Raw genomic sequence first — 26,065 nt, 5'->3', positions numbered from 1 at the left:
ATCCCTTTTCACTTACCTCCTCCTGCCCACCCAGAAAGTCCCCACTTAGTTTATGTTTCATCTGCAAGAGTCTCTTATACTGAGGGTGGCCAGCCATCCCAAGACTCCAGCACTGAATGTCCTGTGACCAGGAATCCAGGACATTTGGTCACCTCACACAACCCTCCCCACTGACACCCAACGTATTTCAGCTGCTCCTCAACTCCATCCATCCCACAAAGCCTATCCCTCTCTTGAATTGCTATCACTTTACTCCAGCTTACCTTGACTCTGTAAGACCCTCAATGGCAAAGACAACTCTGGATTAATGCTCACTATCTCCACTTCCTCATCCTTCATTTTTTCAATACAAACTACACCCTCTGCTCTCTACTACTGAAGCTGAATTCTTTTTTTTTTTTTTTTTTTTTTTTTTTTTTGAGAGGGAGTCTCTTGCTCTGTCACCCAGGCTGGAGTGCAGTGGTGTGATCTCGGCTCACTGCAATCTCTGCCTCCCGGGTTCAGGCGATTCTCCTGCCTCAGCCTCCTGAGTAGCTGGGATTACAGGCACACACCACCACACCTGGCTAATTTTTTGTATTTTTAGTAGAGACAGGGTTTCACCATGTTGGTCAGGCTGGTCTTGAAATCCTGACCTCAGGTGATCTGCCCGCCTCAGCCTCCCAAAGTGCTGGGATTACAGGCATGAGCCACTGCACACGGCCCTGAAGCTGAAGTTTTAAACGTCAGATGTTTCTTCACCACCAATTCCCACAGCAACTATTTCCTCTTCTTCCGCTATAGGCTCATGACTGCTCCTGTGGGTAGATTAGATCTCCTACGAAAGGGATGATCTTTTCTGGTATTAGCTGCTGAGACTCCTTTCCCACAGGAATGTGAAGTCAAAGCAGGTGCAAGAGTAGAGGAAAAGCATAATCACGCTCTCAACTTACGGTCCTCAGGTCTAACTGGAAGCTCATGAGAGAAAGCCAAGTGTTCTAGGTTCATGTGGGGGCTGAATTCCATTTTGTAGTTCATTTGCCTTTAGTAACATCTTGCTTAAGTGCTCCAGCCTTGTCTGCACTGCCTGTGTTATCACAAGGTATTGAGCAAAGGGTCTTACGCCCTCATTTGAACAAGTGCTTTATCGGCAAAGTTTATTCCCCTTTTTGGACAATTCTCAATTTTTTTGATCTCAGGACCTCTTAACATGCTAAAAAAATTATTGAAAACCTCAAAGAGTTTTTCTGTATGTGCTTCATAACTATCAACCATTTCTGTATTGAAAATTAAAACAGAGGCATGTGTAAAACATTTATTTATAGCTTTATTTTAAAGATAATATTAACAAATCCATTACATGGAACATTAAATACATTTTTAGAAATAATTCATTTTCCCCAAACTAAGGCATATAGGTAAAGTTGACTGGTATTGTTTCACATCTTAGTAAATATCTTTTATGCCTGGGTTAATAGAAGGCAGCTGCATTGTCTTACACGTGTCTTCATTCAACATGCTGCAAGATATTGTCCTGGCTGAAGTATATGGAGAAATTCTGGCCTCACACAGATATGTATTTGCAAAAGGCAAAGGATTTTTTAAACTTTTTGTTTGGATATAATTGTAGATTTACATGCAATTGTAAGAAATAATACAGAGGGTTTCTAAAGCCCTTCACCTGATTTTCTCCAATGGAATTATGCATAATTATTGTAGAATATCATAACTAAGAAATCAACATTGATAAAATCCAATGACTTTCTTCAGATTTCACCAATTCTACATACATTCATTTGTGTGTGTGTATTTAATTTTGTGTGACTTTATCACATATGCAGATTTATGTAACCATCACCACCGTCAAGACACAGCCAATTCCATCCCACAGGTCTCTCATGCTACTCTTTTATACCTGTTCCCTTTCCTTTCTTTTCCCTTCCCCACCTGTCTAACTCCTGGTAAACACTAATCTTTTCTAAGGCAGATTTATCTTTAATAGCCTTTTCAGGTAACCATGGATATTCTTTGATACCATACCAAAGCGAAAAAAGTAGTGGTCGCTTAAAGATTAGTTACAATGTGGAATGTGAAACCATTACCAATGAACTTTTCCTTAATTCACTTCGAACGGATCTTTATGCATACTTTGGAGATATCAAAATGACATTGGTCTTTTGGCACATATTGGTTCTCTGAGCTATTTAGATTTTCCAAATGTTGCCACATCTCATTATCCAATATCGAAAATCACAGGAATTGATATCACTACCAATCTTATCAGGAAAGTATTTTAAGTATTTGAGAAGTTGTTGAGCTCATATTAGCAGCTAAAAGCTTTCTAAAATCCTGGTTGTTGCTTGGAAGCTCAAATTTTAACACCGGTAACAAATACTGCCAGTTTTCCATGGAATAAGAGATTCATTTTGTCCATTTTCAAGAAAATATCTTCTTAATATCCAAGTCTGAATAATTATAATTTGTCCATCATTCTTTCACGTAAAAATGATGTTCATTAAAAAAAGGGGGTGAGGTCAATGTACAACTCAAAGAATCATCCAAGCGCTTCCCCTTCCTTTTTCTTTCTCTTCTTCCTTTATTTCTCTTCTCTTTCTTTGTCTTTCTTTTCTTTCTCTTCTTTCTCTTTCTTTCCCCCTCCTCCTTCTCCTCCCCCCTTCCTCCTCCTTCTCCTCCTCTTTTCCCCCTCCTCCCCCTTCTCCTCCTCCTCCTTCTCCTCTTCCTCCTCCTCCTCCTTCTCTTCTTCCTCCTCTTGTTCCTCCTCCTCTTGTTCCTCCTCTTCTTCCTCCTCCTCTTCCTCCTCCTTCTTTTCTTCCTCCTCCTTCTCCTCTTCCTCCTCCTTCTCTTCTTCCTCCTCCTTCTCCTCTTCCTCCTCCTTCTCTTCTTCCTCCTCCTTCTCCTCTTCCTCCTTCTTCTCTTCTTCCTCCTCTTGTTCCTCCTCCTCTTGTTCCTCCTCTTCTTCCTCCTCCTTCTCCTCCTCCTTCTCCTCTTCCTCCTCCTTCTTTTCTTCCTCCTCCTTCTCCTCCTCCTTCTCCTCTTCCTCCTCCTTCTTTTCTTCCTCCTCCTTCTCCTCCTCCTTCTCCTCTTCCTCCTCCTTCTCTTCTTCCTCCTCCTTCTCCTCCTCCTTCTCCTCTTCCTCCTCCTTCTCTTCTTCCTCCTCCTTCTCCTCTTCCTCCTCCTTCTCTTCTTCCTCCTCCTTCTCCTCTTCCTCCTCCTTCTTTTCTTCCTCCTCCTTCTCCTCCTCCTTCTCCTCTTCCTCCTCCTTCTCCTCTTCCTCCTCCTTCTCTTCTTCCTCCTCCATCTCCTCTTCCTCCTCCTTCTCCTCTTCCTCCTCCTTCTCTTCTTCCTCCTCCTTCTCCTCTTCCTCCTCCTTCTCCTCTTCCTTCTCCTTCTCTTCTTCCTCCTCCATCTCCTCTTCCTCCTCCTTCTCCTCTTCCTCCTCCTTCTCCTCCTTCTCTTCTTCCTCCTCCTCTTCTTCCTCCTCCTTCTCCTCTTCTTCCTCCTCCTCCTCTTCTTCCTCCTCCTTCTCCTCTTCCTCCTCCTTCTCCTCCTCCTTCTCCCTTCTTTTCTTCCTCCTCCTTCTCCTCCTCCTCCTTCTCCTCCTCCTCCTTCTCCTCTTCCTCCTCCTTCTCTTCTTCCTCCTCCTTCTCCTCTTCCTCCTCCTTCTCCTCTTCCTCCTCCTTCTCTTCTTCCTCCCCCTTCTCCTCCTCCTCCTTCTCCTCCACCTTTTCCTCCTCCTCCTCCTCTTCTTCTTTTTTGAGATGGCATCTTATTCTGTTGCCCAGGCTGGAGTTCAGTGACACAATCTTGGCTCACTACAACCCCTGCCTCCCAGATTCAAGTGATTCTCCTATCTCAGCCTCCTGAATAGCTGGGATTATAGGCGGGAGCCACCACACCTGGCTACTTTTTGTCTTTTTAGTAGAGATGGGGTTCACCATGTTGGCCAGGCTGGTCTTGAACTCCTGACCTCAAGTGATCCACCCTCCTCAGCCTCCTAAAGTGCTGGGATTAGAGGCATGAGCCACCACGCCCAGCCAAGTACTTTTTCTTTAAAATGCCATCATACTTGGGTACGTATGCAGCAGAATTCCTTTACATGCATTTCTCATTTTGTCATATAGAATATTAATCACCTGTACTGAAGATTTGAGAGGAAATAAAATTGGTATGTTTTACTGCTTTGTCAAGGACGTTTTGAAGTGAACCTGGCATTTTTTCTTTTACTGTAGGTGCATGACATTGAAGAGATGTACAGTTTGAAGCCACTGCCTTGGTTTCTGCAACTCATCCTCACTTTTTGCATCATCAGTGCAATTGTCAACACAGTGAAGAAAAGCAAATAACATTTTCCTAGAACTCTGAAAACAGTTCTGACCTTGAAGACCTCCTGAAAAGATCTCAGAGGTCTCTCAGGGGCCTCGGACCACACTGAGAACTGCTGATCTAAGAAGAAGTGTGGTAGTAATTAGTTAAAGTCTCCCCAAGAGAAGGTGATTCTTAAGGGTTAGTTCTCCTTTCAAGACCAGCATCGGAGAATCTAAATACACATTTGCCACCCAAATTTTGTCTTAGCACTCTGTTCTTGGGTTGCGATAGACATCCTTGATTGTGCTGGGCTTGAAAGAACAGATGTGGTTACGGTACATGCCTATGAGTAGGGCATGACACCAATGCTGCTTCTCTAAATATCAGATTTTGGGGTTTAAAAATGGCACCGAAGCAACAAATGATACATATTAGGATAATCAAGCCCAAGACAGACTCTCATCCGGGACAGCTTCCTGCTTAGAGATACCAAATGGGGAACAGATCCCAGAGAATCACACTGCTCCGTGATCAAGGAGGAGGGATCTGAGTTGTGGTGTGGAGGATTATAGACACTTGGCACTCCTCTTAGTACCATGCATGCGACTCAAGAGAGGGATGAAGTCTACCTAAGCTAGAAGATTCTGCAGACTGGATTCCTTTGGAAATTGATGAGCTTTGTTTTAGCAAGCAGCAGAAGGGCAGGGCCCTAAGAGTCAGCCAGCATGAATGAAAGGGACACAGTTTTAGGTGGAGCTTCTAAGTCAAAAGCACCTCCACCCTGCCCTAGCACTTCCCCACTCTCCATCTCTACATGGCCCAAGGCAGTCTACTTCAGTGCCTGACATGCTTCTTCCAAAATGTGATTTCCGGCAGGGAACGGTGGCTCATGCCTGTAATCCCAGCACTTTGAGAGGCCAAGGCAGGGGGATGACGTGAGGTTGCGAGTTTGAGACCAGCCTGACCAACATGGCAAAACCCATCTCTACTAAAAATACAAAATTAGTCGGGCATGGTGGCACATGCCTATGATCCCAGCTACTTGGAAGGCTGAGGCAGGAGAATTTCTTGAACCTGGGAGGTGGAGGTTGCGGTGAGCTGAGATCGCACCATTGCACTCCAGCCTGGGCAACAGGAGCAAAATTTGTCTCAAAAAAAAAAAAAAAAACCCAAACAAAATGTGATTTCCTCTACCCTTCCTTGCCATTCTGACTTCCTAGTTCTCTCCCATTCCATCTTTATAATCAGTTGCCTCAGAGCAACATACCAATAAATTACCTTTTCCCTAAAACAATATTCCAGGTCACTTCACAGCATTACTATCCACCTAGCTGCTTAAGCTAAAAACCTGGAAGGAGTTATCTTGAACACTTTGCATAATCACCTACAATTCTAAAATCCAGCTAGCTTTGAAAACAAAAAGTTGTTTTTGGAAGGTGGCACCAAACCTCATTTGGCATCCAAACTTGACTAGAAATGACATAAAGCTGTTTGTGGTGTTTATTTATTCCACTTGCTGAGAGTATTCTGACATTTCAGGATAGAAATATTAATGTGTTTGATTATAGGGTGCTGTCTCATACCCCACTGGGGAAAGTGTTAATATTTATTTGTGTACTATAGTACTAAAATCCCCCCAATTCTGAAATCCTCAGATGCTCAAGTCCCATATATAAACTGGCAGTATTTGCATATAACCTAGGCACATCCTCCGGTATACAGGTATGCTTCAAATCATTGTGCTTTGCAGATATTGCATTTTTTACAAATTGAAGGTGTATGACAACACTCCAATGAGGAAGTCTATTGGCACCATCTCTTCCAACAGCATTTGCTCACTTTATGTCTCTGTATCACATTTTGGCAACTATCACAATATTTCAAATGATTTCATTATTATTATATGTATTATGGTGATCTGTGATCAGTGATCTTTGATGTAATATTGTTACTGTTTTGGGATGCCACAAACTACAGCTGTATCAGACAGTGAACTTAACAAACGTGATAAATGGCCAGCTTCCCTGACTGGCTACTCTCTGTCCCTTTCCCTTCTCCTCAGGCTTCCCTATTCTGAGAGAGGACAATATTGAAATTAGGCCAATTAATAACTCTACAATGACTTCTAAGTGCTCAAGAGAAAGGAAAAGTCACACATGTCTCACTATAAAGCAAAAGCTAGAAATGATTAAGCATAGTTAAGAGAGCAAGTCCAAAGCCCAGATAGGCTGAAAGCTAAGCCTCTTGCACCAGTTAGCCAAGTCATGAATGCAAAGGTTCTTGAAGGAAATTAAAAGTGCTACTCCAATCAACACATGCATGATAAGAAAGCCAAACAAGCTTATTGCTGATATGAAGAAAATTTTAGTGGTCTGGATAGAGGATCAAACCAGCCACAACATTCCCTTAAGCCAGAGCCCTGTCCAACGCAAGACCTTAACTGTCTTCAATTCTAGAAAGGCTGAGAGGTGAGAAAGTTGGAAAGCTAGTAGAGGTTGGCTTATGAGGTTTAAGGAAATAAGTCATCTCAACATAAAAGTGCACAGTGAAGCAGCAAGGGCTAATGTAGAAGCTACAACTAGTTATCCAGAAAATCTAGCTAAGATAATTGATGAAGGTGGATACACCAAACAATAGATTTTCCATGTAGACAAAACAGTCTTCTATTGGAAGAAGATGCCATTTAGGACTTTCAAACTAGAGAGAAGTCCATACCTGGCTTTAAAGGACAGGCTCTCTTGTTAAGGACTAATGCAGCCAGTAACTAAGTTGAAACTAATGCTCATTCATCAGTTTGAAAATCTTAGGGCCCTTAAGAATTATGCTAAATCTACTCTGCCTGTGCTGTATTAATGGCACAACAAAGCCTGGATGACAGCACATCTGTTTAGAGGATGGTTTACTTAATTTTTTTTTTTTTTTTGAGACAGAGTCTTGCTCTGTCACCCACATTGGAGTGCAGTAGCATGATCTCGGCTCACTGCAACCTCCTCCTCCTGGGTTCAAGCAATTCTCTTGTCTCAGCCTCCAGAATAGCTGAGAGTACAGGTGTGTGCCACATCACTCAGCTAATTTTTGTATTTTTAGTAGAGATTGTTGGCCAGGCTGGTCTCGAACTCCTAACCTCAGGTGATCTGCCCACCTCAGTATTCCAAAGTGCTGAGATTACAGGCATGAGCCACCACACCTGGGCAGTTTTATTGAATATTTTAAGCCAACTGTTAAGACCTATTGCTCAAAAAAAAAATTCTTTTCAAAATATTACTACTCTCTAACAAGGCACCTAGTCACCCAAGAGCTCTGATAGAGACGTACAAAGGGATTAATGTTGTTTCCATTCCTGCTAACAGGATACCCACTCAGTAACCCATGGACTACAAAGCCACTTGGACTTTTAAGTCTCATTATTTAAGAAAAACATTTTGTGAGGCCATAGGTGCCAAAGATAGCAATTCCTCTGCTATGGGATATGGGCAAAGTAAATTGGATTCACCATTCTAAATGCCATTTAAAACACTTATAATTCATGGGAGGAGGTCAAAATATCAACATTAACAGGAATTTGGAAGAAGTTGATTCTAACGCTCATGAATGACTTAAGTAGTTCATGACTTCAGCGGAAGAAGGAACTGCAGGTGTGAAAATAGCAAGAGAACTAGAATTAGAAGTGGAGACAGAAAATGTTGACTGAATTGCTACAATCTCATGATCAAACTTGAACAGATGAGGAGTGGAGTTGCTTCTTAAGGATGGGCAAAAAAAAAAAGTAGTTTCTTGAGATAGAATCTACTCCCAGTGGAGATGCTATGATCATTCCAAAACGACAAAAAGAGTTTTGAGTATTACAAACCTGGTTGGTAAAATAGCGGCAAGGTATGAGAAGGATGGACGCCAGTTTTGAAAGAAGTTCTATTGTTGTTAAAATGGTATCAAACAGCTTCCCATGCTACAGAGAAGTCTTTTGTGAACGGTAAAGTCAATCCATGTGACAAACTTCATTGTTGCCTTATTTTAAGAATTTGCCACAGGTACCCCAACTTCTAGCAACCACTGCCTTGATCAGTCAGCAGCTACCAACATGGAGGAAAGACCCTCTGCCAGCTCAAAGATGATGACTTGCTGAAGGTTCAGATGATCATTAGCACTTTTTAGTCATAAAGTTTTTAAAATTAAGGTATAAACATTCTTTAGACACAGTGCTATTGCACACTTAATAGACTACGGTATACTGGAAACATAACTTTTGTATGCACTGGGAAATCAAAAAAATTCATGTCACTTGCTTTATTGCAGTGACCTGGAACCAAGCTTGGAATAACTCCAAAGTATGGCCATATTTAAAATACTTAGATCACTTATAATACCGAATATAATGTAAATGTTATGTAAATCGTTGTTATGCCATATTTTATTTGTATTATTTGTGTTGTATTTTTAAAACATTTTTGACTAGCTATTGGTTGATTCTGTGGATGCAGAAGTCCCACTGAAGAGACTATTAACTCATTTAGCCTTCCTAAAAACCCTATAAAGTAGGTACTATTTACTATTATTTCCATTTTATTGATGAGGAAACTGAGTCACAGAGAAATAAGGAAACTTGCTCAAGGTCACACAGCCAATAAATAGTTTGATCTCAGAGACTGAAAGAAAGCTGAAAAGGCAATAATTTCTCTTTACATAACTCAGAATTCCTATATGTCCTATCCTCATAATATACAAAATTGTCCCTCCTGTCATTGGAAGTACGGGATCCACACTTTAGGAAATTCTGGCCTACTACAGGATAATCTAATATTTTAGAAAGTTTCAGCCTCATCACCTGCCACAGTAACCTATCAACCTCGGGCACCTAACCATTGCCAATGCCTCCTAAACCCAAACCCGTGGGTTTTCCAAGGAGACTGGGGTATTTTCCATCTGAGTAGACAGTAAAGACAAGCAGGGGATTAACCATCATGAAGCTTCTGGGATTATACTGACCACAGGTCACTCTGCGCTGCGATCTGTAACCTAGTCAGTTCCGAATGCACGCTGGCTCAAACGCACTTAGCCTGGTGATGTGCCTCATGCGCTGGCCCAGGTCTGGCACCGTACAATTTCTCCTGCAGCTTGTTCTGGGATTTCCTGTCACTCCCAGAACTGTAACTCTCTCTCTCTCCCCCGCCACACCCTAAGGCCCCAGATCTTCTCCACCCTCTCCCACCGCCTCTTGGAGAAGCGTCCACTCCCTCAGCCTTACCTTTAGCTTAATTTAAACTTTCCCGAAAATTTATAGCGGACGACGGCCGACCCCGCCTCCCAGACCACGTGGGCGCGGCTCACCATTGCTCCGGAGCACCTGCTGCGGGGGCGGGGACCAGCAAGGCGGGCCCAGGAGGCGGGACCGGCCTAAGGTGGATGGGGACGGGCCCGGACGCCAGGGGCGGGACGAGGCTCTGGGGACAGGCAGAGAAAAGGGAAGTGAACCTGCCGTGGGCGGGGCGGGCTGGTGGGGTTGGGGGGAAGGGTGGGGCGAACCCAGAAGGGCGAGTCCATAAGGCGGGCGCTGGGAACGGGTCACGGAGGGCGGAATGAACCTGGAGAGGGCGGGGCGGCTGGGGAGGGGCGGGAAGGCCCTGGGGACTGGTCCAGGGGGCGGGCCCGGGGGTGTGTGTAATGAACCCGGAGGGGCGGGGAGGCCCTGGTGCGGGGGGTAGGGTGGAGCTTCCCAAGCTTGGGCTAGGGAGCGCGAGGCGGGCGGGCCGCAGGCCGAGGGAACGACCATGGTGGGATATCGCCCGCTGCTGCGGGGACTGCTGCACCAGCAGAGACGGCTGGGCGGGAACGGGGGCCGAGGCTCGCCCCTTTGGGCAACGAGCCCTTGATCGCCGGCGTCACCGATCGTGATTCCTTCTCCCTCTCCTTCTCCCGGTGCCGACGGCCACCCCGCCGGACGATGCGCGCCCGCGGCCACCCGGGAGGCTGAGCCCGGCCTCCCGCTCCGCCCTCCCCGCACAGCTGCCCCTCATGGCTTTGCCGGGCGCCGAGGGAGCAGCCGACACCCCGGTGTCCTCGGCCCGGGGAGCCCGCGGCGGCTCCGCGTCCTCGTCGTCCAACTCCTCGGGAGGCTCGGCCTCGGCGGGCGCGGGGCTGTGGGCCGCACTCTATGACTACGAGGCGCGCGGCGAGGACGAGCTGAGCCTGCGGCGCGGCCAGCTGGTGGAGGTGCTGTCGCAGGACGCTGCGGTGTCGGGCGACGAGGGCTGGTGGGCCGGCCAGGTGCGGCGGCGCCTCGGCATCTTCCCCGCCAACTACGTGGCTCCCTGCAGCCCCGCTGCCAGCCCCGCGCCCCCGCCCGCGCCGCCCCCCCCGCGGCCCGGCTCCCCGGTGCAAGTGGACTTCGAGCGGCTGGAGCTGAAGGAGCTCATCGGCGCTGGGGGCTTCGGGCAGGTGTACCGCGCCACCTGGCAGGGCCAGGAGGTGGCGGTGAAGGCGGCGCGCCGGGACCCGGAGCAGGACGCGGCGGCGGCGGCCGAGAGCGTGCGGCGAGAGGCTCGGCTCTTCGCCATGCTGCGGCACCCCAACATCATCGAGCTGCGCGGCGTGTGCCTGCAGCAGCCGCACCTCTGCCTAGTGCTGGAGTTCGCCCGCGGTGGAGCGCTCAACCGCGCGCTGGCCGCGGCCAACGCCGCCCCGGACCCGCACTCACCGGGGCCCCGCCGCGCGCGCCGCATCCCTCCGCACGTGCTGGTCAACTGGGCCGTGCAGATAGCGCGGGGCATGCTCTACCTGCACGAGGAGGCCTTCGTGCCCATTCTGCACCGGGACCTCAAGTCCAGCAACAGTAAGTGGGGCCGGGGTGGGGCGGTGAGGGAAGACGACCTCCCCCCCAGCCCAGGGCGGGCTCCGCAGGACATAGTACCAGGTGGAGAGAGGCCGGGGTCAGCCTTAGGCCAGCCACACCTTATGCCCAGGCCGTCAGGGCTTGGAGGTCCAGCTAGTCCTTCTTAGTTGCTTTGCGGCTGGTGACACTCTTAACCTTGACTTGTCTTTGAAAGCTTTTTAAAAAAACTCAGGCCAGACTTCTTGTAGATGAAACATTTGTAAAATACCTGGATCTCCTAGAAACCTCAGGGGGCAGTTTGGCCTCTCAATACTAGAGGTGATTCATCTGGGTAGGACTTTGCAAACCGAGACCTTCTGCAGATTATGTGGAACCTTCCTCTCCCAGTGGCCTTCACTGAAGTCCCCGAATGCACTCGAGGGCGTCAACTTTACAAGTGCGGTATTGAGGGTGCTGTTCGCCTATTCTAAATGTGACTTTACGTCCCTTACTTTTTCCAGAGACTTTTTTCATTCAAATGTCTCTCTATAGGCAGGGTGTTGTGGCTCACGCCTGTAATCCCAACTCTTTGGGAGACCGAGAAGGGGGGATCACCTGAGGTCAGGAGTTCGAGACCAGTCTGGCCAACATGGTGAAACCCCATCTCTACTAAAAATACAAAATTTAGCTGGGCCTGGTGGCAGGTGCCTGTAATCCCAGCTACTCGGGAGGCTGAGGCATGAAAATCACTTGATCCTGGGAGGCGGAAGTTGAAGTGAGCCGAGATCTAAGCCACTGCACTGGGGGATAGAGCAAGACTCTGTCTCAAAAAAAAAAAAAAAAAAAAAGTGTCGTTCTGATTTTATTGTTGGTTCAATGGCTTCTTTTCTCCAGACAAGAGGCACTGATGTGCACTGTAATGCACTTTTGGGTTAATAACGAGTGTATTGTCCTTGCACAAGTATTTGAAATCCTGAAGACCTGGCTGGTGTCATTGACTTTGTTTATAAATCAGGGTGGATTTTCCAGATGTCACTAAAGAACTGACAAATGACTTAAATGCAAATTCTATTAAACTTTGCTGTATGAAAGAGTCTATAGAATTGCTGTTTGATGTTGGTTCTTTAATATTAAAGATTGCTTCATATTCTCAAAATGAGATGAAATCCTGTGAAAGGTTAAAGGATGCAGCCAGAACTGGCATTGGCCTGCAAGAGCTGTAGGTCTTTCAATCCTGTGCAACCTGCTAGGACAGGAGCTAGCTCAAGTGAAAACATTGTCCCTAAAGAAGAGTGACAAGAAGAAATGTACTTGAAAATTACTAATATAGCATTTTCACTGGGAATTTTAAATAACTGGAATGTTATAGCTAAGCACTGAATACTTCTAGGTTTTATTTCACCATCCTCCTTCCCTCCAAGTCCCTCTATAATTTAGATAGCATCTGCTTAGGTGATGAGAGCAGAGGCTAACAAAACACGTTGTTAGTGGTTGTGGTAGTGGTAGTGGTGTATTCTTAGTACTCTGAGAGGCCACAGGAGGACTCTAGCATTGCTTGCTTTTGAACTGTGTTACAGTAAAAACAGAGTTTTTTTTCCCCTAAATATATATAGGAATTTCCTAAAATATACTTGACCAGGTGCTGCCATGGGATGGCTAACCTGTCCATGTGTCCCATAAGCCCTCTTTCCAGTGGTGTCCTGAAAGCCTGTGTCTGCTGGGAGTTTTCTGCGGAACCAGGTATTTTAAGGACATCAACAGCACAATTCATTCCTTCTCCTGCCTCTTGGCAATTGCAGCAACTCTGTGACAACACAGAACCCAACATTCTGCAAATGTATCCAAATCATCAACACAAGCAAACACTTAGGTTATACTGATCCTTAGGCTAACAATCCATAGGATTTACAGACCAATCAACAATCCATAGCCATTATTGCAAATAGTAAACTCTCTTAAACTTTTATAAAATATAAATGTTTAAAGTACTAATATTATTAAATGGCAAAAAAAAAAAAATAGCATGACCCTGGAATAATAACTATGGCTGAACAGTTTTTATTGACACCAGAAAAACTTGTATAGTGGAGTATAGACTACTTTGTATACAGTAGATATTACATAATCTGAAGGTGATTACAAGCTGCTACTTAGTTTTTGGAAGACTTTTAATTCTCAGAATAAATTGCCAAACTTCCTGGAATATTTTAACGTCTATAATTGTCAGGCAAGATTCCCTTTGCTTTAAATTGTTGCACTCTTATAAAAGACTTAATTAGCTAGTCACTAGCCTGGCCAAGTATTTGTTACAATATGACCTTTATTATAGTTATTTAATTGCTATAAAATGAAAAGTTCCACTGGAGTCTAAAATGTGCAAACCATAGTACCTCACACACGGCCTTTATCCGTGAATAAATGCAAATTTGAAATTTTCTTCTGCTATATGGAGCTATAGCTTCTTGTTTAGACTTTTGAGTATAACAGATACTCTACTGCAGTATGTTTTGTTTGACTTTATTGGATATTTGCTAATGGTGGTAGTGAGTTAGTGATAATGTAAACAAGGTTTTAAAAATCAATATTGAATTTTGTTTTCACTCTGTAGTGTACTCATGTACCGAAGAGCCAGTAGAAGACTACTTGGAGCCAATTCAGTGGAAATTACTGTTTTAAACAAACGTTTAAATTTGTCTAGAGAATATGTTACTCTTGACAGATTTTCTTTTATCTTTTCTAGTAGATCTTCTTAAGTTTGCTCATATCTTGTGAGGGAATGTTTATGTCTAGATAGCAGCTGATATGTTGTGAATGATATAAACAACTTTGTCCCCTTTCTAACAGATAGCAACAGATTGAAAGTTAGGCCAAGTTAGCAAGCTTTAAGCATCATTTGTTATAAATAAATACTAGGCCTTGTAACTCCACCCTGGATTCAAAGTAAGTAGAAAATACTTTATGTAAGTCTACCTATATGCACCCCCCAGAGAACAATAGAAGGCAACTTTGGGTTACTCTGAAAATCGCCAGGGTTGTATGCATTTGCGGAAGAGAGAAACATCGTGGAGAGCTGGAACTCATTTAACACTTTGGGAATGGCCACCCTGTGGCAGTCACTTCTGGGCTCCAGGGACACATGGCAAGCCAGACAGCAATGACAGCATTTTTGCCATCATAGAGCTTAGTCTGACGGGGAAGACAGATGGCAATCACTTACTCACAAATAGATTAGTAAGTGCTGTCAAGAAACTTAAGCATGGTGAGGGAAGGAGAGTAGTGCAGTGGGGGATGGGGGTGCTGTTTCACTCGAGATACTCCGGGGAAGGCATTCCAAGGAAAGGCCACAGATTAGTCAAGCAAAGATCCAGGCGAAGGAAAGAGGAAGCAAAAACGAGCCTTACATATCGGAGGGGTGAGGAAAAGTGGGGTGAGGAGAGGCATGTGTGGAGCAGGCCTAGTAGGCCTCCTTCTGCTGTGCACGTGGACGGTTCACTCTGAGTGATGGCACTGGCTTCTGTGAAGAAGGAACTGCGTGTGCTCAAGTGATGGCTGTCAAGTTTGTCTATATGAGAGGAGGCACCGACTCTGCCCAGAGTGGCAGCACTGGAAGTATTTTGCAGGGAGGTTCCCAGCGGGCCGTGAAGATGAAATACTGGAATATAAGAATGACTAAGGAGGGTTTGAATTATTAGAATTTCGTTTAAGAGTTGTATTTATCAAACTGCAAAAGTGCAGGATTGAAATAACATTATGTGGCATCATTTGTGGTTTCTTTTTTCTTTTTGTGATATTGCTTCTTGTGTTCTATTTTTTTTTTCTTAAGAGAAAATAAACTTTCCATGGGAAACTGAGCCACAAATTATGGTAGCTACTTTTATACTTTTTCTGTCAATGATTAAGCATCTATTATTTCAATTGTTGTTAGCCTTTTGGGAATAATTATTGTCTATCTACAGTATTATTTACAACTACATCTACAATAGTTGCATATAAATACCATGAAATGCCATTTGGAGCTCTTCCTATGACAAATGGCAAAAGGAATATAAATATTTTGTTTTAGCCTTTTTCATTAGTACTGTGTAAATAAAGGAACTATCTGAGAAAATTATGGAAAATGTAATCTTCAAATCAGATGTTTAAATAGTTCATCAGAGTGATTTGGGGAAGCTGTTAATGACACTATTATCAGTTACAGGACATAAGTCCCCTACTCTCCTCTGTTCTTTTACTCAGGACACCTGGCTTCATGCTATAGCTGCTTCCGGTTTCAGGAGGCACAGAGAAGTCAGTCCAGATGTCTCAGTAGTAATTGAGATCGACATCTGCTTTGACACAAGGTTAGCAGAAGGTTAGACTTTTAGAAGAATAGCAATCACAAAAGAGTCACCACATCTTCCCCCATCATTTTCATTCTTGCATATTAAAAAAAATAAGTAGCTGACCAGGCATGGTGGCTCATACCTATAATCCTGACACTTTGGGAAGCCAAGGTGGGAGGATCACTTGAGCCCAGGAATTCGAGACCAGCTTGGGGAACACAGTGAGACCCTGGACTACAAAAATTAAAATTACAAAAAAATAGGCCATGTCTTATTTTTTGTAGTTGTGAGAGGTATAGCTGGTCACATCTGAATTATGCAAACTATCCATATTTGATAGTTTTGTGACCATTATCAATGATATCAAAGCAGGGTAAAGGAGACAGAAAAGTATCTACTGATTTAGGAAGGTCGTTTGTAAACCCTGCCTTCTCACACTAGCATTAAAGCGTTAAACTTCACCAGAATAGTGCAGCTAAGGGAAAGAGCATTGGCATTTTTTTTCTTTGTAATACAAGGTCTTGCTGTATAGCCCAGGCTGGTCTTAAACTCCCGGACTCAAGCCATCATCCTTCCTCCTCAGCCTTCTAGAGTGCTGGGATTACATGTAAGCGCCACCACTTCTGGCTCTAGCATTGACTTTAAAGCCCATCAGATCTGGATTTGAATATCAGTGTCATCATTTACTAGCTCTGTGACCTTGACCAAGTTATATAACTTCACTGAGCCTGAATGTCTTGATTTCTGATACTGTATTCATTTCTTGGGAGATTTGACAAAAGTTCTGTAGGGAAAATCTGTTTAATGTTTCGTAACCCATTAAAGGCAGTTAGGTAATACTGGAATAAAAACAGATGGATTTTTCAGGGAACAATGAGTAGGTAGGCATAACTAGGCTGAAAAGTGGAGAAAAGGTTTTTTTGGGAAGGAAACACATTTAGCATGTGGTCAGGCAGTGAGTGCCATGGATGCCATGCTAAGACATGTGGACTATTTAAGAGGCAAGGGAGAGTCATTGATGGTTATTGAGGAGGAGTGTCTGCTGCTAGAAGACACATCTGCCCAGAGAAAAATATAAGCTGGGGATCATCTGCTTTATGACTGTACTATTGTAGATTGTCAGAACGACAATAATAAAAACTAAAATAATTTACTTAGACTTGGGTTTGACCAACATTGTTTATCATTTACAACCCAGCCTGGTTTGAGCATCACAGTTTGTTTAGTGAGTTATTTTAGACCCCTTTTTCTCTCTGGTTTCTAACTCCCTCCAGAATTAGAAAATATTGACTAGCTTTACCATATCGGGCTGATGTTTTTAACTCCAGATGTTCGTGACTGGCCCCAAACCTGTTGAGCTAATCTGGGGCTCCTGAAAAGTAGAAGCACCCCAATGAAGGAATTTTAATGGGCAGAAGGTTTTCTGGGGGGCCTGGGAGAGCTGTGATGGTTTTATTTTGGAGCCTAAAACTTAAATTTGTACAGTTGCCCCTAGGCAGTGTGAATTTAGTTTTAAAAATTTATCTTCTCCAAATACTGCTTCATGTTAAGTGCTTTTAACTAAACAATAGTATTAATAATTGCAAAAGACACAATTACTTGTGCACCAACCTAATAGTAACAGGATTTGTTGTTAACACTTATTTAGGGCATACTAGATCCTGAGCACTAATTAGAATTTATCCTCATTTATTTGTCACTACAACCTTTTGAAGTGGGCACTCTAAATATCCCCATTTTACACATTAAAATAAAAAGAACCTAATGATCAATTGACTTAATGGAAGTCATTCAGCCCCTGAGAGGGTAGTGCTGAGAATCGAATCTGGGACCTCTGATCCTGAACTTGCACTTTTATTGTCTCTACATATTGCCTAGATTAACCATTCTCAAATATTTGCTTTCAGGACTCCCAAAGGGCTTTGGTTTGTAGCAATTGATATTTATCATACTAGAAATTTAAAATAATAAATTTAAAAAATGTCTAATAATATGAATATAACAATAGACCTATTACATCTTAACATAGGATTTGTAATGGGAACACCTCCATATTTTCCAAAACAAATTTAATCAAGATGGTAGCATTTCTTTGCACTTGTGAAGCTCACTTTAATGCCAGAGTTTGAGAGAAGACAGATGAATGGTCATATCTGCTTCTGCATTCATACTGTCACCATCTTAGGGAACCCCAGGGATCCCTAGAGCCATACTTTGAGAACCTCTAGGCTAAATGATTAGTTCTGTTGATACAGAATGACACACTTTTTTTTTTTTTTTCACTTAAGGCTAGGTGTGGTGACTCGCCCCTGTCATCCCAATATTTTCGGAGGCTAAGGTGGGTGGATCATCTGAGGTCAGGAGTTCGAGACCAGCCTAGCTGGCCAACATGATGAAACCCCATCTCTACTAAAAACACAAAAATTAGCGAGGCATGGTGGTGGGTGCCTGTAATCTCAACTACTCCAGAGGCTGAGGCAGGAGAATTGCTTGAACCGAGGAGGTGGAGATTGCAGTGAGCTGAAATCATGCCACTGCACTCCAGCCTGGGTGACAGAGCAAGACGCCGTCCAAAAAAAAAAAAAAAAAAAATTCACTTAAAACTATTCACTTACAAAAATTATGTCACTTATAATCCCATTGCCTAGATCCTTCCATTCATGTTGTACTAATTTGCTTTAACGTAGATTTAACCCTTATGTATCCATTAATCTATCTTTATGATGAAGCAATATTTTTTCTTTGAATATTCCAGATGATTCTGATACACAGCAAAGTTTGAAAACCACAGTTTGAAGGTCCAGATTTGTGGATTCCTTCTTATGTGTTATCGGGGTTGATATAGAAATTCCTCCATGGCTACAGACTATATCCAAATCAAATTAGCTACCTGCTGATAAATGTATGGTGAGTCATAGCAGGAGCCAGATGAGAGTATGCCTGATGTATTCTGACATACAGCTCCGGGAAGAGGAACGTCTCAGACTATTTGTTTCTTTCACGTTGGGCAAATAGTGTTATTGAGGTAGTAGGTTTGAGCTGTCTGACTCCACTAGCTTTCTGAATATGGTGACGTGAGGATTAAGTGAGATAGTGTATGGCTGGGGTCAGCAAATTTGTCCTTTAAAAGGCCAGATAGTAAATCTTTTTGGTTTTGCAGTCCACATGGTCTCTGTTTGCAACTATGTAATTCTGCTGTTGTAGCCAAAAAAATCCTTGACAATATGTAAACAAATGAATGTGGCAGTATTCCAATAAAACTTTATTTACAAAAGAGGCATTGTGCAGATTTAGCCTGTGGGCTCTAATTTGCCAATTCCTCATATATGTCAAAGAATTTAATAACCCGTAAGACAAAATCTAAATGCAAGTTATTGTGTATATTTATTTTGATATTTTACTTAGAAACACTATAAAGTGTTTTAAATTTAAAATATTTATGCTTTAAATATTTCCTAATGTTGTTTGTGTGTGAACTCATTGATACCTAAACATTTTCCACAACTCTTTTTAGCCTAATAACATTATGATTTTTATTCGTTCTGCAAAATCAGATGTCACTGAATCAGGTATTTGTCCGTCTTGGTTGAAGGTGAGGGTCCTTTTAATTTGGCTAACTTGGGTGATCCCCAGCAGCCTGCTGTATAAGGAAACAGTTCTGAGCCTTGTTCCCTGTAGGCGCGCTGAGATCTGTACGCTTGGCAGGCCTGCTTCTAACTTGGGTTGATAAGTAGGGTCAAGGCGGAGGCATAACGTATTTAATTGCTCTTGTAACTGTTTCACTACCAGGTTCATTGCTAGTTTGTGCATTTTTTAAGCTATTGGAAAAACAACAAATCACATGCCATTTCAGAAAGTATCTTGATGGCATATAAGATGTTTGCATTATTACTTCTGAAGGTTTGGCTTCATGTGATTTTATGTGGTTTATTTTGTTTCAGGTTTTCTGCAAATATTGCATCCAGTTGTATTAAATATGTTACATTTCTACTAATATATTAATGTAGAATATTATGGAAGATTTCTGCCTTAGTTTGCTTTGTTATGTACCTTGACTGTTAAAATACTAACATGATAGAAATTTAGAGCTAGACTTTGCATACAATGAAATGTAAGTAGTTTTCTCATTAAAACTGAGTTTTCTGTGTCCATGAAAAGGCTTGACCCATGAAAGATAGATAGATTTTGTTTCAGTATATGAGCAGTGTAAAGTTTTGTTTTAGCTTACCACATCTGTTTTTTCTTTATAGAAGTCTGCCTTGTATTTAGCATGCTAGCTCGTTCATTTATACAACAGTTACTTATTGATCATGTTGAGTGCCTAGGAGACACAAATTCCTCCCTTAAGAATCTAGGGGCTGGACGCGGTGGCTCAAGCCTGTAATCCCAGCACTTTGGGAGGCCGAGGCGGGTGGATCACGAGGTCAACAGATCAGGACCATCCTGGTCAACATGGTGAAACCCCATCTCTACTAAAAATACAAAAAATTAGCTGGGCACGGTGGCGCGTGCCTGTAATCCCAGCTACTCAGGAGGCTGAGGCAGGAGAATTGCCTGAACCCAGGAGGCGGAGGTTGCGGTGAACCGAGATCGTGCCATTGCACTCCAGCCTGAGTAACAAGAGCGAAACTCCGTCTCAAAAAAAAAAAAAAAAAAAAAAAAAAGAATCTTGTATTTGAGTGAATGAGACAGACATTAAGCAAAATAAATAATAAAATATGTAGTATCTTGGAGAGCAGTAAGTGCTCAGCATAAACACTAACGTTGCAAGGAAGGATGGAAATATTGAGGTGAACAGTTGAAGACTGTATGTCTAAGCAAAGTCTTGCAGAAAAGATGGATTTTCAGCAGAATCTAAGCAGGTGAGGAAGTGCGTCATCTGGGAAAGCACATGCTTGTTAGAGGGAACAGAAATTGCAGGATTTCTCAAACAGGAGGCCAGTGTGCTGGGAGTAAAGTGAAAGTGGGCAGAACAGCAGGACATGAGGGAGAAGCAGGGATGCCTCACACGGTGCAGTCTTGGGGGCCCTACAGTCTTTGACTTTTGCTATGACACAAGAAGGTTTTGAAGAGAGGAGAACTGTGGTCTGATTTATACATTAACAGGACTATACTGGCAGCAGTTTAGAAATTAGTTGAAGGGGAACCAGGTTGGAAATGTGACTGTGAGAGTCATCAGCATGAGAAAGTATGTAAAGGCCTGAGATTGGCTGCGATTATCTGGGGAGCCAGTCTAACTTATTTCAAACTAGACAGCTGTCCAAGGACTGAGTCCTGGGTAGTCTCCAGTCTTTAGAGGTCAGGGAGATGGGGAGGACCCAGGAATAACTAGAAGCAAAGGGGAAAATCAGGAGTGTGGAGACCAGTGAATAAAGTATTTCAGGGAAGAATGATCAACTGTATCAAATGCCAGTGATAGATCAATATTCAAATAATTGTTTTGCTATAATTATTTCTAAAACAATCTTCATTTCTTCTTCTTCTTTTTTTTTGAGACAGGGTCTTGCTCTGCGGCCCAGGCTGGAGTGCAGTGGTGCAGTTATAGCTCATGACAGCTTTAACCTCCTGAGCTCATGTCGCACTCCTACCTCAGCTACCCAAATAGTTGGGACTATAGGCGAGTGCCATGACGCCCAGCCAATTTTTAAATTCTTTTGTAGGGATTGGGTCTCGCTGTATTGCCCAAACTGGTCTTGAACTCCTGGGCTCAAGCAATCTTCCTCCACCAGCCTCCCAAAGACCTGAGATTATAGGCCTAAGCCACCGACCGCATCTGGCCAACGGTCTTAGTTTCTTAACTGTCCAGGATCCTAATACTTTTTTAGGAGGGTAGAGCTGAGTTGGTTTTCTGTAATTAGCAGCTGACTTAACATGAAAGAAAAAGCTTATAATAATTCATCTCCTTCATATTCATTCTTCCCCTAAGAGTATTCATTATTAATTTTCTCATTCATTCAACCAACACTTGAGCATATTAAAATGCCAGTTGCTGTGCAGTATTAAAAAAATTAATTAGGCACAAATTCCATTCTCAAGCTGCTTTCAATTTAAGAAAATGAGACTGTAACATGGAAGATAACGCAGGATTTAAGTGTAATGGGAAAGGTACAGTCTAAGTGTATTAGAATGCAGAGAAATAGCTGAGGTTAGGCAAAAGGCAATGGGAAGATGTTGCTTATAGACTCATCTAATATTGGAGCAGGAAGTGTTGAGATTCCAAAGGTCAGTGTGCTTGTAAATGGTTTCACAGTTAATGCCATGGTGGTCTGGACTAAGGGATCAGTTCTGGTGCCCAGATGGAATGGGAGGTGCAGAAGGAAGTGTGAGTTTTATAGAGGGCAGAAGAGAAAGGCATTCCATTCCATAAGGAGGCTCAGGGAGACAGAAAAAGGCAATGCTGTAGTTTTTGGAAATGGCACATGGAATTGTTGGAATATAGGGTTCATTCAGGAGAGTACAAAAGAGAGCTAGAAAGATCATTTAGATTGAGATTGAGAAGGAACAAAGGCCAAAATGAAAGTGTGGGCTTTACTCCACAGGCTGGATAGTGAATGGGGTATGTGTCCGAGGTGGGGGTCGGGGAAGGGGGAGGGCAGATGGCGCTAGGGTGAAGGGGAACAGGTACTGCTGGGGAATGGGTGGAAAGAAGTATGAGAAACATTCAACGCTATATGGTAAAATTAGGAAGTTATCATTCATTCCATAGGAATTGTGGATTGTTCTCAAAGTTGAAATATATAAAGTTTCATAAAGTTTTTTGTTAGTATGTTCTTTTACATTATTGCTTTTCTCAACTTGTTTTCTTGCTGTTGACTTTTTTTGGATACTATATTAACAGTTAAAGATTAATTGAAACTCATTTGACTCCTTAAATGGAATTTGGACACAGGGATCCCATCAATGTTGAGAACAGGGAGGACATAGTGATTGCTTTTAAAAAAATATATACATTATATACAATAATTCTGAAAATACCAATGTGAAAACTTCACAGGAGCTGAAAAAATTCAATGCCTCATGGTTGAATAAGTAGGCTAAGTACAAGGTTGTAAAGGCCAATTGTTAAAGAATGGGGCTAACGAGGGTCAAAAATCTTTGCTGAAGTCACTCAAAAAGGTGCTCTAACAGTTGTTGCTAGGATACTCACAAGAATTTACCATTCCTGTGGCCAAAAAGTTGATTTGCCTGGTTTGTACATGAAAATCCGTGGTGGCTGGATAGTGTACTGTGGTTCTTCCTGCGTGAATGACAGGAAGCGGAAACTGACTGCAACCATGTGTCTTCAGGCAGAAACCTGGCAGTGCGCCCCATTATATTGCCTGTTGTGAGACGGGCTATTTTGGTTTCGGTCACATTGCCCAAAAGATAAGGAATTTCAGGAATTCTGCTGAACACCTCTGAAATGGAATCCAAAACAATGGGCCTTTCATGGAACCCTAAAGGGTTGACATTTGGAGTGTGATTTTAACTTGTTTTCTGTGAGCCCACAGTGTGGTGTGGAGGTGTTGGTTCCAGTGAAAACTTTGGACCTGGGGAATGGGGGCTGGTATTCGGAAACTGTCAGAACCAAGTCTGCAAATAGATGCTGCTATCACAGTTATTTGGGAATTAAGTTTGTTAATGTTTGGTTTTTAGTTCTCACTTTTGACTCTGTTTTCACTATTTTAGACCTTTCTTTGGGCTTGGTATCGCAAGGGCTGCCAGCCCTCACTTGGGGACTTGGGTGTGGGTCAGGAGGCAAGGAAGTGTTTTGAGGCCTGTTTTCATCAGTCCTTTCTCAAGTCTTCCTGTATAGAGGTTTGTAAGAATGTGGAGGTAATGTGTAGAAAAGTGCTTTGAGGAACAAAGTTTTATAGAACTGCAAGCCATTTTGATCATGAATTTGGGGTATTTTTGGTGGTAGGAACAATTATTGTTTAAAGGTGAAATTAATGGCATTTCTAGAAGGAAAGCATAATGCACCTGATGAAAAGCTAATTAATTTACCTGTTTTTGTATGCTTGTTTGTTTGTTTGTTTCGGCTTCTTTCTGCGGTTGAAGTACATGGGGTTTAAAGGACTGGGGGCCTAAATCTCTTTTTCTGTAGGTGTTTACTTTTCTTTATATTCATAGAGAATACGGACTGAGAAATAAATATGACTTTAGCTGATGTGGATGGAACATTCAAAAATTAATCTCACAAAATGAGATTTCTGGTTGCTTTGCCCTCTTCTTATAACCAATAGCTTTATGAGCAGCACAGAAGAGGGCTGGGGATGAACTCCAGCTCTGTATTTTAGCCCTTTGATCTTGGATAACATTCCTAGGCTCTGAGCTGGAGATTATATTCCCGCCTCATAGACTAGTGTCACGATCAAATGAAATATTAAATGTGTGGAAACAACTCTGCATAGCAGAGGGTTGGTAAGTGGTGGGCAATATTCTCATTATTTGCATCAGTGATAATTATCGTTAATAAAAGATATTCCATTAAACATTGTGATATACAAGGCACTGTGTTAGGCGATATGGAGGATTCACAGAGTGCTATAAAATATAGTTCCTGAGATTAAGTAGCTTGTACATAACTTAGGTAGAGAAGTCTTAGGTAAAACAATAACTGATAAAATAATGTCATATGTGGGTAGCAAATGAGAAGGAAGATAAAATCGTTCGCAATTTTGTGAGATGCTTAAGGGGGTTTTTCTAGGAAGCTGGCCCTTGAAAATTGGGACTGTATAGATGGATAGAAAGAATGAAAGTTTATTTCAAAGGGAAGTGGGTCTCTGATTTCCCTCTTCCTTGCCTCTCTCACTTTCCTTTCCTCCATCCTTCCCTATGTAGTATAGCATTAAGAGTAGGAAAAATGGTAGCATTTTGGCCTTACTATTTAGCCACTGTGTACCATGGGGAAATAACCATCCTAAATTGGATTCTTTGTATCTACAATGGAATAAGAATAGAATAGATTTCAGTTACAAGATGACAAGGGAAAAAAAGTTACAACACAACAATATTTATTCAGTATCAGTTACTTATTTAATAAGTCCCGACTCAAATAACCTTCCATGTTTAAACCTAGCATTGGTTCCCTCCAGTTGGGTTCTCTCCAATGTCATAACTCCTATGACTGCCTGATATTGTAAATGTTTGACAATACAATGCAATCAAAATGCACATCCATTGTGAAATCTCAAGCCTTGAAAAAGAGGCAGGATTTCCTGAGGTTCATGAAAGTGATTTTGAAGACTTGGTAAAAATTCTTTTTAAGCCATTGATAAAAGTGTGTGTGTGTGTGTGTGTGTGTGTGTGTGTGTAACTCTTACAGAGTGCTTACCACGCCTCAGCTACCGTTCTAAGCACTTTACATATATTCCTTTACTCTTCCCTGCAATCTTCTGATGTAGGTACTATCGTAATTCACAAGACAGGCAAAGAAGCAGAATTCTGCACACGAGATCCAAACCAGGCAGCTTGGCCCTAGAAAACATGCAGTTCATCACCACTCTCCACTGCCTCTATTTAGTTCAGTTAATAATTGACCAATGACAGAAAATCAAAAGGGAGGAGAATGGGTACCTCAGTGGAGATTTCCAAAGGATAAAGAAAGATCTTGTAAAAAAATTAGTACAAGCTGTCAAGTAAGTGTGTACATAGTGGTTAGGACCATAGGCTCTGGAGTCAAACTGCTTGAGCTTCACTGCTCCTTAGCTGTGTGACCCTAGACAGATTACTCAACATCTCTGTTCCTCAGTGCCTTTATGTATGAAGAAGAGATAATAGTATCTACCTATGGCATTGTGGTATGGCTTATGTAACCAAAATACCTATAACCTCACCTGACAAGTGGAATATACTCAGAAGTGTTAATTATTCCTAAAACTAACATTAGTAAAAAATGACCCTCTTTATGATTATCTTCTACAAACCAGATATCCTCTCCGCTCTCTATAGAAGGATTAGCTAGAGCATAGGGTGGCAGCTTCCAGCTGCATTAGAGCCTCATGGGCAACCTAGGAAACATTTCCACATGGTTCTAGGCAGAGGCAGATCAGCCACAGGGAGAGGAGCTGAAGGTGCTGGGAAGGGCAGGGTAGGAGGTTGCAGGTGAGGAGTGAATGAAAGCACATTTATTGTAGCTGCAGAGCTGCACCAGAGCTCAGGGACAGAGGCTGGTATCAGCTCCACTCCCAAGAATTGCCCTTGTGCATCCTCTACATTGTCAGGAGGCTGGCACTGGGAAAACCAGTGACTGATGACTTCTGTGTTTAATTTCTGCTATATTTTGAGCTCCAGTAAAGCAGTTATTTCTCCTACATTATCTTTATAAGTTAAAGAATCTATAAACACTTTCCAAAATTTATTTATTTATTTATTTACTGAGACAGAATCTTGCTCTGTCGCCAGGTTGGAGTGCAGTGGCTCGATCTCAGCTCACTGCAACCTCTGCCTCCTGAGTTCAAGCGATTCTCCTGCTTCAGCCTCCCGAGTAATTGGGACTACAGGCATGTGCCACCATGCCAGGCTAATTTTTGTATTTTTAGTAGAGATGGGGTTTCACCATGTTGGACAGGATGGTCTTGATCTCTTGACCTCGTGGTCTGCCCATCTCAGCCTCCCAAAGTGCTGGGATTACAGGCATGAGCCACTGAGC

At 42.8% G+C, this 26,065-nt stretch overlaps 1 protein-coding gene across 2 annotated transcripts in view; it reads left to right on the top strand.

The window, feature by feature from the left end:
* The first annotated feature begins 10,007 nt into the window (after positions 1-10,007).
* Positions 10,008-26,065, top strand: part of MAP3K21 (mitogen-activated protein kinase kinase kinase 21) — a 56,962-nt gene continuing 40,904 nt past the window's right edge. For both annotated transcript variants that reach the window (XM_035280583.3, XM_035280584.3), the window contains exon 1: positions 10,008-11,131. In XM_035280583.3, the coding sequence (XP_035136474.3) occupies positions 10,315-11,131 (817 nt within the window). In that variant the 5' untranslated portion in view covers positions 10,008-10,314. The remainder of the gene's footprint in view (positions 11,132-26,065) is intronic.

The sequence above is a fragment of the Callithrix jacchus genome, chromosome 19 (genome assembly GCF_049354715.1).
Source record: "Callithrix jacchus isolate 240 chromosome 19, calJac240_pri, whole genome shotgun sequence".
Taxonomy (NCBI): Eukaryota; Metazoa; Chordata; class Mammalia; order Primates; family Cebidae; genus Callithrix; species Callithrix jacchus.
Note: the sequence above shows the minus strand (reverse complement) of the source record. Positions and strands in the feature narration are given on the sequence as shown.